Consider the following 11703-nt stretch of genomic DNA (forward strand, 5'->3'; position numbering starts at 1 on the left):
TTTTAGAAGTAGGCTTCCTCAGTGCCAGATACAGGAGAGGACACCAGGATGCAGGTTGTGTCTTGCTGTCTTTTGTGCTCCCTGAAGCATTTGGTTGGCCACTGTGAGATTCAGAAAGCTGGACCAGATGGGCCTGTGGCCTGATTCAGCAGGGCTCTTTTTATGTAGGCTATAAGCTCAATCAGGAACCCAGATCTACCCAAGCAGGTAGACCTGCCTTCCAAGTCCAGTTGGGAGCCCAGACCCAGGTCTGCCTGCCCATCAAATGTCCACAGAAGCGATAAGCTCAAGCAGGAGCCCAGGTCTACACAGCAGGTAAACCTGGGTTTCAAGTCCAGACGGGAGCTCAGGTCTACCCACCCAGCAAATGGCCACAGAGGCTATAAGCTCAAGTGGGAGCCCAAGTCTACCCAGCTGGGTACACCTGGGCTCCAAGTTGAGAGCTCAGGTCTACCTGCCTGGTTGAAATGGGCTCTGAAGGTAGTGTTCATGGCCCCCTCCCAAATACAGACACTGGATCCATGCCTGGTTCCAAGGAGATTCAACTCAGAAAGCTGGGAGAATTCACCTCAACCAGGTAGAGTCAATAAACTCAAATCATCTGTACTTTGCTTTCTAAAAGTAAAGAATATTGTAAAAAAAACTAGTGTTCCAATGGCTACTGTATTTGACTTGCATCTTTCCTCTTGCTTTTATGTAAAGTAAATAAATTTTATTTTAGTATGTATCAATGCATCAGCAATGTGTCATCGACAAATGTTATATAGGTGTTAAATAGGCACTATATAGGCATTAGATATGTACTAGATGGGCGCTATATAGGTGTTAGGTGCTAGACAGGCACTATATAGGTGCTAGACACTATATAGGTGTTAGATAGGCATTATATAGGTGTTGGGTGCTAGATAGGTGTTGGACAGGTGCTAGATAGGTGTTCTATAGGCGCTATATAGGTATTAAATAGATAGGCGCTAAATAGGTGTTAATAGGCGCTATATAGGCGTTAAATAGATGTTATGTAGGAGTTAGATAGGCGATACATGGGCGCCTGGACATACCCAGGCCTGGACTCCGCTCCGCCCCGCCCCGCCCGCAGCCCTTGGCAGGATTGGCAAGTGCTGGCGGAGGCCGCAGTACTCCCCACCTGGAACGCTCCGCCTGCCCTGCACCCCCCCCCCGGGGTCTTGGTGAGGCCGCCTGCAGAGGACCCCGCAGGGCAGCTGAGAAGCCGCGAGCAGACCAGGAAGGGGCGCTGGCCGGCCCCCGCAGCTGCAGCGGTAGGCTGCCCCTGGAAGTGGAGGGTCTGCTTGGGGTGGGGCCAGGCGCCCCCCACCGCGGAGGGGGTCGAACCGCCTGGGCAGCCCGGCCGCGCGGTCCTCCTCACTGGCAAGCCTGGGTTGCCCGGGGGGGGGCTGCCCGGCGAGGCAGTGCGAGGGTCCGCTGCGCAGCTGCAGAGCGCCCCCCACGCCGGGGCCGCCGGCCGGGGCCGCGATTGGCCGCCCGGACAAGGGTAATTGTGACACGCCGGGGAGCCTTCGGCGCCGCAGGGAGAGGCCGGCGGCACCCGAGCGCCTGGCTGTGGCCCCGCGCGACTGCAGAGAGGACAGGCGCGCCCCGCACCGCGCAGGGCCCCCTTCCGGAGGCGGCCGCGGCGGAAATGAAAGCGAAAGCGGAGGAGGGCCGGGCGCGCGCGGAGGAGGAGCGCCTCTGCCAGAACTGGTAGGCTGCTGCCGGCCGGCAGGGGGCTGCCACGCCGCGGGGGGCTGCCCGCCGGTGCCCGCCCGCCCGCCCGCCCGCGCTGAGCGCCGCCCTCTCCCCTCTCCGCCAGCAAGCGAGACGTGGCGGCCGCCAACTTCCCGCTGCACGAGGCGCACTGCCTGCGCTTCCTCGCCGTCTGCCCGCACTGTGACGAGCGCCTGGCCGCCACCGGCATGCAGGAGCACCTCGCCCACGCCCACCAGCAGGTACCCGCGAGCGGGCTGGCGGCAGGGAGGGAGGGCCACTGGACGCGGCCCCGCCCCGGGCGGGCTTCCCTACGCCTCGGCTGCCCTCCTGCTCCTCCCCGTCTAGGTCAGGTGCCAGCTCTGCCGCCGGCTGATGCAGCAGTACCTGCTGGAGCGCCACCAGGTGAGAAGGGCCAGGGATTGCTCTCCGCGGGTCCAGCAGGGTCACTCGAAGCCGGGGACCCTCCCTGCCGCCCGCTCTTGGTGCTCCCAGAGCCCTGAAGACATGTGGCCAGCCCACCCGCACTTGCCCTGGACAGGGCAGTGCTACCGCCTCGAGGGCACGTCTGTTTCCAGCCATTGGCACCTTCACTTACTCGTTTCGTGCCAGCCTCCTGCTCACCACTGCACAGCTTATGGGCAAGGCCTGGCTGTGCCACCTGCAGGGGTACTCTAACCACTTCTCCCCCCCCCCGCCCCCCACCTGCAGGCTGAGGAATGCCAGGAGCGCTTGGCCAAGTGCTCCTTCTGTGAGCTGGAGCTGCCGTACCGCAAGCTGCAGGCCCACCTGGACGCCTGTGGCAGCCGGACCACGTTGTGCTGGGACTGCCACAAGTACGTCATGTACAAAGCCCTGGAGGAGCACAAGCACAGCTGCCAGGCCAAGGATGAGCTGCAGTGGCCCAGTGAGTGTGGTGCCCGCGTGGCTGCCGTGCCTGCCACGCTCCCTCCAGGCCATTCTCCACTTGGCTTCTTGGCCCCGCCAGAGGGTGAGGGTGACCCTGGAGAGGCCATGGCTGGCTGCGCATGCCTTTCCTGCCTGTTGCACTGAGGCCTCTTCTTCCTCTCTCCTCCCGGCTTCGGTTCCCACAGCCAATGTCTGTCAGCAGAGCAATCTCCGGTTTTCAGATGAGCGGTACCTCCTACACCCGGTAAGCCTTTGGGGAGCATGTTGCCACCAGCCCTCACGTGGGGGGGGGGCTGTTCAGCTGGGAGAGGGGCTTTCCCATCCCTTTCAGCCCGAACCATTATGGTTGGGTTGGGGGTGATGATCTTTGTGGATCCCTGCCTATCCACTGACTTAGTCCAGAAATCTCACAGCCTTTGGGTCCGGGCAGTCCCAGCACTGGACCCCAGCGGCAGGGGGCACACATGGGGCTCCCTGCTGCGACGGAGTCAGGCCAGCTTGGTCTCTTCCTGCCTGGCAGTGGCCGCCTTTCTCCCAGGGTTTCTCCTGCTCCCTGAGGGCCTTTGGGCTGAAAAGGCTGCCAGGGCTCAACCCCAGGAGCGTCCGCAGGCAAGGCCACAGCAGGAGCTGCGCCACTGGGCAAGGGTCCCCCTGCTCCTTGGGCAGTGCCACCCTGCTCCACTTAGGTGGGCAAGGGATGGGGGCACTTGCAGTGGAAAAGGAGGGCATGGCTGTCTCTTGCCTGCAGGTCACCAGGGTGGAATGGGGCTCAGCCCTCACTCACCCCACACCCTGTCCTTACTTGCCTCCTGCAGAACGAGTGCCAATGCTCAGGAGGTGCCCCTGCCAGCACCCCCACCAAGCCCGCCTCTCCTGCTTGGATGGATGCTGCTCCAGGGCCCTCTTCTCCTACAGTCAGCAAGAGTGCCGGGAGGGATGTCCGCCCCAAGAGGCAGGACAAAGAGCTGGTGTTGGTGGGGCGGCCCTTGATGAAGCCACCAAGGGGCAAGAAGGCACCTGGGCACCTGGCCTTCACAGCTGGGCCACAGGCACTGGACACTTCTGCCTACGACCGGCTGGTGACATGTTCCCAGTGCAACATCCTCCTTCCAGGCCCCACCCTGCAGAAGCACGAGGTGAGAGAGGGGAGGGGCTGGGGCGTGAGAGCTTTCAGGTGGGTGGTGCTCCTCCAGCTGGGGCTGCGCCAAGCTCCTGGCAGCGCAGCGTGGGCACGGGAGCTGCTGCTTCCCCCTCCACCCACGGTTGCGCCAGGGCTTCCCTCCCTGTGTACGGGTGAGTGAAAATGGCCACTTGCGCCTTGTGTTTCGGAACTTCAGACGTGGAACGTTTACCCAGACTGTCAGGACTCACCAATCACGGGAGTCATGGCCCACAGCCCTCCCTGCCCAAGGCGCCCCCCTGGAAGCAAGGCCATGGCCCCCCCTGTTCTCCTTCCCCCTCAGAGAAAGTGCCGGAGGGCGGCTTCTTTGCAGACGCTTCGGAGGAGTCCTCGACACTCGGACAAAGGAGGTACCGTGCAACTGCGCCCAGCCTCATTCATAGCCTTATGGAGCACCGGGGGCCACAATATGGCAGTGAGCAGGTGCTCTCCCCGGGGCCAGGCCCTTGGCAGGAGGCACAGGATGTTCTGGCCGGCCCCCCTTGCACCTGCCTGGAAAGCTCCAACACAGAGATGGTCCCGCTGAGCTCAAGCACCAACTCTGAGCACAAGTTTGGGGGGTAAGGTGGGGTGATGTGTGTAGGCCTTTGCCTTCTGGGCACTGCTTGGGAAGAGAAGTCCCCACTTGTGCAGCCCCCTCTCCTGCTCAGCTGTGGCCAACGCCCTTGCCTTGCCTTGCAGAGGATTCCCTGTAGAGTCCTCCTGGAGAGTGGTCGACCACGGAAGGATCCCTGTGGCCAGATGCAGCCTTCCCCTCTTCCCAGCTGTTGGGCACTAAGCCAAGCCCACTGCCACAAACTGGGGCCCTGAGCTGCCTTACTGAAAATAAAAGAGCTACAATTTGCACCGGAGGCTGAGCAGAGAACGTTCCTCTGGACTTCATGCCAAAGTTGCTTTGGTGTGGAAAAGGAATTGTTAGGACCCCCTCCCTAGTGTCACTGGGTGTGTGAGACAGTGACAGAAGAAGGCGTGGGCCATGCAGTCCCACAGCAGTGCCCCTCTCCTCACGGAAGACCTGCAGGGCCTGTTGGCCACGGAGGGGGGGTGATGGGACTGGCTGCCTGCTGTCTTTGTTCTGGAAACAAGGCTCAGGCCTCCAGTCTCATCAAGCACTGCCCCAAAACTCACCCAGCGCCTCTCACAAGCCCTTGGAAGGGGAGAGGGGGCACTGTTCTCAGGCTTTCCCCCCATGCAGGGTGGTAGTCCTCTGGACCATGGAACAGACCCTGGGAGTGTTTGGTTCCACTTGGGTCTATTTTCCTGTCACTCACACGTGGGGAGGAAGAGGGGCCAGGAAGCGGCAGTGAAGCAGGGCTGGGTGGGCAAAAGGCACAGGTGCTCTTGGGAGCCTCCCCTCACCCGGAAGACTGCATGTCGCTCTGGTCACCACCACCTCCCCAAAATACTGTGGCGCTGGAAAAGGAGCAGCAGAGAACAAGCAAAGTGATGGGGGGGGGGCGCAGGTCCAGGAGGAGCAGGAGGGGGAGCCCAACCAGTTTCGGGGCCGCATACTCCCTTGCCGGACAGATGCCTCCCTGAGCTGGTGCCTGACCACTTCCAGCCCGGACCACAGAAAAGGGAGTCCTTGCCCGCCTGGGCTTTGGACAGTTCACAACTTTATTGTCCCATAGAACATTTACAGCAGAGTCCTGGGCCCCAGAGGGCACAGGCAGGAGCGGGTGGCAGCTGGGCAAGGCTCAGGGGAGCAGGGAGTCCTGGCCAGGTCGGTGTGGGGGGCATCAGCATCAGAAGGCATTGATGGAGATGGACTCCCGCATCTGCATGCAGAGCACCTCATCTATGTAGAGGGTGTTGGCCTTGACCTCAATTTCCTCCTCCAGGGACAGCTGCTGCCGGGCCAGGCCCTTCAGCTCCGCCTCCACCTTCCCGTGTGTCTCCTTCAGCCTAAGGGGGCAGCAGAGTAAAGGGGGGGTGTAAGGGGGCACCAGCAGCAACAGCCTGGCACCAGGTCCATCTGTCCTGTGTCCTGCCAGTGTGTGAAACTGGGGCAGGAGGCACAAGGCAGATCAGAGGGAGCGCATCCCCTTGCACCACACCAGTGACATCTGGAACTAGTTGAAGGTTACTGACTGAGATGGCTTTCAAGGGGAAGTTGACAATTCACATCGTGGCGGGGGGGAGGCCTTCCACAGCCCACTAAGAGTTGGAGGGAACTGCCCTGTTTGGAGGCAGGCTGCCTCCAAGTACCAGGGACTGTTTTCTTGCCACTGCGGCTTCTGGCTGGTCACTGGAAAGCGGCAGGCTGCCAGGTTGAATGTCCTCTGGTTACTGGTCTGGTTACCCAGTTGAATGCACTCAAAAACGAGACCATGAGAATATGCCCAGGAAGCCAGGCCCTACGTGGAGGAACACCTCTTCCCTGCCAGTCTGCCTGTACTCTGCATCCGCCATCATGGAGAGGGCTCCATGGATGCAGCCCTGGTGGCATTCCCTCTCCTGGGAGACCCAGCTGGCCCCCAAGGCCTTGGTGACCCCCAGCTGCTCTTTCCTGCAGGCCCTGCCTTTCCTTGTCAACTGTGTGCCTTGCTTTTCATTCCTGTGACTGGTTTTTGGTGGAGTCCCAATATTGTTTTCATGAAGCTGGACACGCCCTGCCCCCATCAGACGGGAGGCCGTTTCCTGGTCTCATCTGAGTGGCTGAGGATAGGCCAGAAGGAAGCACAGGATGCTTGTCTTCCAGAGACACAGGGCGATACATCTTGCCTGAGGGTGAGTGCAGTGCCAGGTGTTGGCGGGCTGCAGGAGGCCAATGGGCTGCCTGCATAGTCTCAGGCAGAGGTGCCTCCCACCTCCCCCCCCCACTGCCAAAGTGCCCTCAGCCGGGCGTGCCAGGCATTCCATAGAGGTCCCTTGAAGGGGCCATACCCCAAGAAAGTACCCCCCCCCGTGTGGGGAGAGCTCAGTCAGTCTTTTTTGTCTTGGTCAAGCCTGGGGCTGGCCCACATGCATTTCTTGCCCCCCTGGGGGCTCAGGGTCTCTTGCTTGCCTCTGAATGTTGTGGCTGATCTCCTCCATCTCCTGCATGAGTCGATACTGCACAGCGTCCCGGCAGAGCTCCACGTTGGGCCGGTGAGTCCTGGCCTCCAGGCGAGTCTGGGCCACCTTAGCTGGCCCTTCCTTATCCTGGATGGCTTTCTGCAGAGCCTCCCTGTTCTTCTCCTGAGAATTGATCTCCTCCATCACCTTCAAGGCAACGCAAGCCAGGGTCAGGAGGAGCCCACTCCGGCTCTTGCCCTTTCCCACAATGTCCTCCTAGCCCAGCCCCACACCACCATCTTCCCCAGAGCCCTGGCTTAGAAAGGCTACCAGTTTCCTTTTGACAGTGCCCAGCAAAAGTGGTCCAGAATCTGCCTGACCACCTCTGTGGCGTTTCACTGGTAAGGGATGACATTATTTTTTTAAACACTTCAGTTCTTTGAAGCCCAGCATGGTGGGACTGCGACCAAGAAAGCCTGGTGAATATATAGAACGGAGAGGTCACCATCAAGTCTAGGTGCTAATTCTTGAGGACACACAGCCCAATCCTATCCACACTTTCCTGGGAGTAAGCCTTATTGACGCTAATGGGACTTACTTCTGAGTAGACGTGTGGTTGACATAGCAGCAGGCTTGTGCAAATGTGAGAAAAAGGGAAATCCTAAGCAGGTCTACTCAGACGTCAGTGCTATTGTGTTCAATGGGATTTACTCCCAGGAAGTGAGGTCAGGATTGCAGCCAGAATGTCTGACGTCAGGCTAAGGCTCTGATACAGGCAAGGAGAGACTCCTGGCAGAGCAAAGGGGTGAAAAGAGCACAGAGAAGCAGCGGGAGGGAAGGAAAGGCTGGCCCCAGGTGGAGGCAGCCGCAGCACTGGAGGTGGCCACTTGACCTGGACATGCGCACGTGGCGACCAGCTTGTGAGGTTGTGTTAACAGACACGATGCTCATCTGTAACCACACTAAAGCATGTTCCGTGCAGATGGCCAGGCTCAGCGTGTTGAGGCAAATCCTCAAGCAGCAGCCTAGAAATTCTTATCAGTGAGATCGCCAGGCTGGGGCTTGAACATCCCTCCATGGCTCGCTAGTCCACAGTTCACCTTTGCTAAGTGGGCCTCCAGCAAGCTCTTGGCCTTCTTGGTCTCCTTCACCCTGTTCCGGAAGGCCACACCAACCGCCTCGTCCTGCTTGCGCAGGTCACTGGCCGTCTGGGTGAGAATGCTGTCGATCAGGGCTCGGAGCGCCAGGGAGTTGTTCCGTTGCTTATCCGCCTTCTCAACATTCACGTTGGAGAACTCCGCCCATTCCTCCGGACTCACTGAGCTGCAGTGGGATGGAGGACAGAGGATCGCTGTGCTGCCAGAGCCAGCCACTGGGGGCACTGCAGAGCCAAAGGGAGGCACCCTGCAGCCTAAAGGGCTGCAATAGAGCCATCCCAGAGCAATCCAATGGCGCAGCTGGTGGCACAAGGCACTTTTTGGTGCTGGAGGAAAAAAACTACTCCTTCTGTACGTGCCCAGGGTCTTGCCAGCAATGAGAGGGCAGCTTCCCACCCCAAGGGACTTGCAAGGTATAGTTCAACGTCAGAAAGCAACTAAAGAAGGGGAGGGAGACAGGCAGGTGGAAAGCGGGAAGAAGGGAGGCAATCACTTGCTGAGATGCACAACTTCTGCATTAGCAGTTGGAGGAAGGGAGGAAAAGAGGGAGTCCCAGGCAAGGTGCTGGGTTTGGGATGGGGCCTGCTGGCAAGGAGGAGGGTGGAGGCAGTGGCAGCCAGAGAGAAAGGACTGAGCAGGAGGCCAGCTGGGTGCCCTCCCTCCCTGCCCTCTTCCTGGGCCAAGCCTGGCCAAAATGAGAGCCATGGGGCAACCCCATCATTGGTCTCCCTCAGTCTTGCAGGACTTTCCCTGGAAGCAGAGAAAGCAGAGGTTACTGGCAACGTCCCAGAAAGGCCAAGGGTGGGCCAGGGCACAGAGCCTGGCCTCCAGAAAGCCAGCTAGGGCTTACTTCTCCTCCACCTTCACGACGTTCTGGGCATAGTGCACGTCCGGCGTGTTGTTGGTCAGGCTGGAGCAGTATCGGTCGATAGTCAAGGACGTGAACTTGTCCTTCAGATCCTTCTCCAGGTTGTATTTGGCTGCACGGTTGAGCCTGAAGACAAAGCATAGCCTTTGCTGATGAGGACGGATGGAAGAAAGGGGTTGCTGTGAATGCCTGCTCCAAAAGGGCAAGCTCCCTGCTTGGCAGGCAGCTGCAGGGCCCTGTCACAGTGGAAGGGGTCAGGCTCCAGCCCCACCTCACTTGCTCATTGGTCTGCTCAAGGGTGCGCTCTAGCAGCGCCATCACGCCCTGGAGAACTTCCACGTCCTTGAGCAGCTCCTGTTCAACTTCATCATGGACCAGGTCGATCCCCACTCGACGCTCCCTGCAACAAAGGGGGTGAAGGCACAGGGGAGGCACCGCCCTGCGCTTGCTCTCTGCCAACCTCCCCTGCAGTGGGCTTTCCTGGAAGGCGGAGTGGCAGATTCAGCAGCCCCCCCCCCCAGCGTCTGGGTGCAGGCTGGGACTGCAAAGAGCCTTTCCCCCTCCACAGTGAGACCAGCAAGATTGCAAGGCAGGCCAAAGCCCCTGAGGGGACACTCACAGCCTCCTGGCTTCCTCACCGGTGTAGGAGACATTCCTGAGCAATGAAGAGGGGCTCCCGGCAGCTCTTCTCCAGGGCCTTCTCTAGCCTTGCCCGGAACATCAGGAGCAGTTCTGTCTCCTGGATCAGCTGGTCAAGTTTGTCATCCAGCTGCTGCTTCCAGAACTTGATATCCTCAAGCCTCTGTTCTATGGGAGGGGAAATGCAGGCGGGGTGATTCCCAGGAGGGGTGGCCCAGCCGCCCAGCAACAAGGCTGGCAGTGGGGCTGGCGGTGGGGCTGGCACAGCTAGAAGCGAACTCCTGCTTTCAAGTGGCTGCAGCAAAGCCGGGAGCTGCGGAGGCCCGCAACGCTCGCTGCACGGAACAGGAGCAGAGCCTGCCCGCCCCGGCGGGACAGAGACCGGGCAGTCTGAGAGGGAGCGCCAGGCTGGAAGTGCTGCTGGCTTCCCGCGCCTCCCTCCCTCCCTCCCTCCCGGCCGGGGAGCGGGAACACGCCTGGAGCACCCTCGCCACCCGGCTGCACACCGCCTGCGCACCTGCCGCAGCCCCTCCCCGCTGCACCCCGAGTCACCCACTGCCCCTGCGGGCGGGCCGGCGGGCAACAGCGGCCCTCCACTAAGGCCCACGCAGCGGGCGGAGAAGCGCTCCCGCGCCGGCTCCGGGCGAGGCACCAGGACGAGCCGCGCCGCCGCCCACCGATGCGCTTGTTGACGTCGCTCTGGGTCCTGCGCGTGGCCCTCTCGACCTCGTCCACCAGCCTCCGGCTCTCGTCCGCCAGCCGCTCGGACTGGGCGCGCTGGGCCTCGGCGCCGCTGCACTGGGCCTTGCCGGCGACGCGCCACTCGGGCGGCAGGAACTTGGGCGGCGCCTGCAGCAGCTTCGCCATGGCTCTGCGGGCGGGCAGGAGAGGCTCCTGGGGCGCGCGCGCGGGCGGCCTCCGCCCTCCCAGCCGGGCAGCCCCCTCGCGGGCCCGCTCCCAGGGCCTCCCACACGCCCGGCCCCCTCCCCGCCCCGCGGCCGACCGCGTGCGTCGCCGGGCCGCAGGAAGGGCTCAGGGAGCGCCGGCCCTCTGCACGCGCTCAGAGGCACGCTGCCCGCCCCGCCGCCCGTCGTCGGGCCTCTGGGAACGCCGGCCCTCTGCACGCGCTCAGAGGCACGCTTCCCGCCCCCCCCGCCCGTCGTCGGGGCTCAGGGAGCGCCGGCCCTCTGCACGCGCTCAGAGACACGCTGCCCGCCCCCCAGCCCGTCGTCGGGGCTCAGGGAACGCTGGCCCTCTGCACGCGCTCAGAGGCACGCTGCCCGCCCCCCCGCCCGTCGTCGGGGCTCAGGGAACGCCGGCCCTCTGCACGCGCTCAGAGGCTCGCTGCCCGCCCTCCCGCCCGTCGTCGGGGCTCAGGGAGCTCCGGCCCTCTGCACGCACTCAGAGGCCTCACCCGGCGGCAGCGGCGCGACGTCGCAGCCCTGTCGCCAAGGGGACGGCGTGGCGCGTCGCCATGGCAGCGTGGAGGGCGGGGCTCCCGGACGCGGCCGATTGGAGGCGGGGCGCCTCGTCGGGGACGAGAAGCGGCCGGCGCTTCCCCAGGAGGCTTCCTCCGCTCGCGCGCGCTCCCTCCCTCCCTCCCTCGGGTGCGGCGGCCTTCCTCGCGGGCCGGTCCGGCGCGGACCCGCCCCGCACCCGCGCCCCCGCCTGCTGAGCGGAGATGGCCCCCTCCGGCCCTGCTGCCCCGGGACCCTGCAGCGCCGCCCCGCCCGGCCCCGAGCACGTCCAGGCCCTTCCGAGCGTCGCCCCGCCAGGCCCCGCCCCTCCGCCCCCCGAAAGAAGACAGCAGCCTCCCAGTGCGGCGAGTCGCGTTTATGGTTCACGCGCGTCTCCGGTACAAGCGCGGCGGCGCAGAGTCCGTGGGCGGGCGGGCTGCAGCACCCGGGTCGGGGCGGACCCCCTGCGGCCGAGACCGAGCTGGGGGCGAAGCACGGCCGCTCCAGCAGCCCTCCTTCGTCTGCGGGCACAGGCTTCCGGAGGCACCGCTGTTCCACCCAGCCCGGCGGGCCGCTGGGCTCCCCTCCGGGCAGCGGGACGGCGCTGGTCCTCCCCGGTGCTGGCCCAGGCCTCCGCCCTCCTCAGCACCTCTCCTCGTCCAGGCAGCTCCATACTGGGCTGGGGGGAAGCCCTGGGCAAGAGTGCCCCGGGAGACAGAAGGGCACTGCCCTGCGCTTGCTCTCTGCCAGCCTCCTCTGGCGGTGGTGGAAGCA

General features: G+C 62.8%; 2 protein-coding genes across 6 annotated transcripts; one reads left to right on the plus strand and one right to left on the minus strand.

The window, feature by feature from the left end:
• The first annotated feature begins 1200 nt into the window (after positions 1–1200).
• Positions 1201–4642, plus strand: XAF1 (XIAP associated factor 1). Of its 5 annotated transcripts, none has more exons than XM_066636123.1 (8): positions 1466–1719; positions 1829–1964; positions 2071–2127; positions 2434–2629; positions 2817–2875; positions 3447–3767; positions 3969–4161; positions 4493–4642. In XM_066636123.1, the coding sequence occupies exons 1-8, from the start codon at positions 1658–1660 to the stop codon at positions 4504–4506; spliced, it is 1038 nt and encodes a 345-aa protein (XP_066492220.1). In that variant the 5' UTR covers positions 1466–1657; the 3' UTR covers positions 4507–4642. The 5 variants fall into 5 exon arrangements, with proteins under 5 accessions (XP_066492221.1, XP_066492220.1, XP_066492222.1 ...); XM_066636125.1 differs by having other exon boundaries at positions 4095–4161; XM_066636124.1 differs by lacking the exon at positions 1466–1719 and adding an exon at positions 1201–1277 and having other exon boundaries at positions 3969–4642.
• Positions 4643–5421: 779 nt separating this feature from the next.
• On the minus strand, positions 5422–10361 carry TEKT1 (tektin 1). Its single transcript, XM_066635965.1, has 7 exons — positions 10150–10361; positions 9472–9640; positions 9105–9233; positions 8816–8959; positions 7909–8131; positions 6819–7015; positions 5422–5716 (listed from the first exon to the last, which is right to left on the minus strand). Exons 1-7 carry the CDS (start codon positions 10337–10339, stop codon positions 5557–5559), a joined length of 1212 nt encoding a protein of 403 aa, XP_066492062.1. The 5' UTR covers positions 10340–10361; the 3' UTR covers positions 5422–5556.
• Between the last annotated feature and the right edge of the window lie 1342 nt (positions 10362–11703).

The sequence above is a fragment of the Tiliqua scincoides genome, chromosome 8 (genome assembly GCF_035046505.1).
Source record: "Tiliqua scincoides isolate rTilSci1 chromosome 8, rTilSci1.hap2, whole genome shotgun sequence".
Classification (NCBI taxonomy): Eukaryota; Metazoa; Chordata; class Lepidosauria; order Squamata; family Scincidae; genus Tiliqua; species Tiliqua scincoides.

Bases quoted from the DNA above. Each gene is read 5' to 3' on its own strand.
- XAF1 (XM_066636121.1), top strand. From the start codon at position 1,658: ATGAAAGCGAAAGCGGAGGAGGGCCGGGCGCGCGCGGAGGAGGAGCGC. The intron at 2,128-2,433 runs GTGAGAAGGGCC...CCCCACCTGCAG, and splicing joins ACCTGCTGGAGCGCCACCAG to GCTGAGGAATGCCAGGAGCG. The intron at 2,876-3,446 runs GTAAGCCTTTGG...TGCCTCCTGCAG, and splicing joins AGCGGTACCTCCTACACCCG to AACGAGTGCCAATGCTCAGG.
- TEKT1 (XM_066635965.1), bottom strand. From the start codon at position 10,339: ATGGCGAAGCTGCTGCAGGCGCCGCCCAAGTTCCTGCCGCCCGAGTGG. The intron at 8,960-9,104 runs GTGGGGCTGGAG...CTTTGTCTTCAG, and splicing joins CAGACCAATGAGCAAGTGAG to GCTCAACCGTGCAGCCAAAT. The intron at 7,016-7,908 runs GTGAACTGTGGA...GTTGCCTTGAAG, and splicing joins TGGAGGCCCACTTAGCAAAG to GTGATGGAGGAGATCAATTC.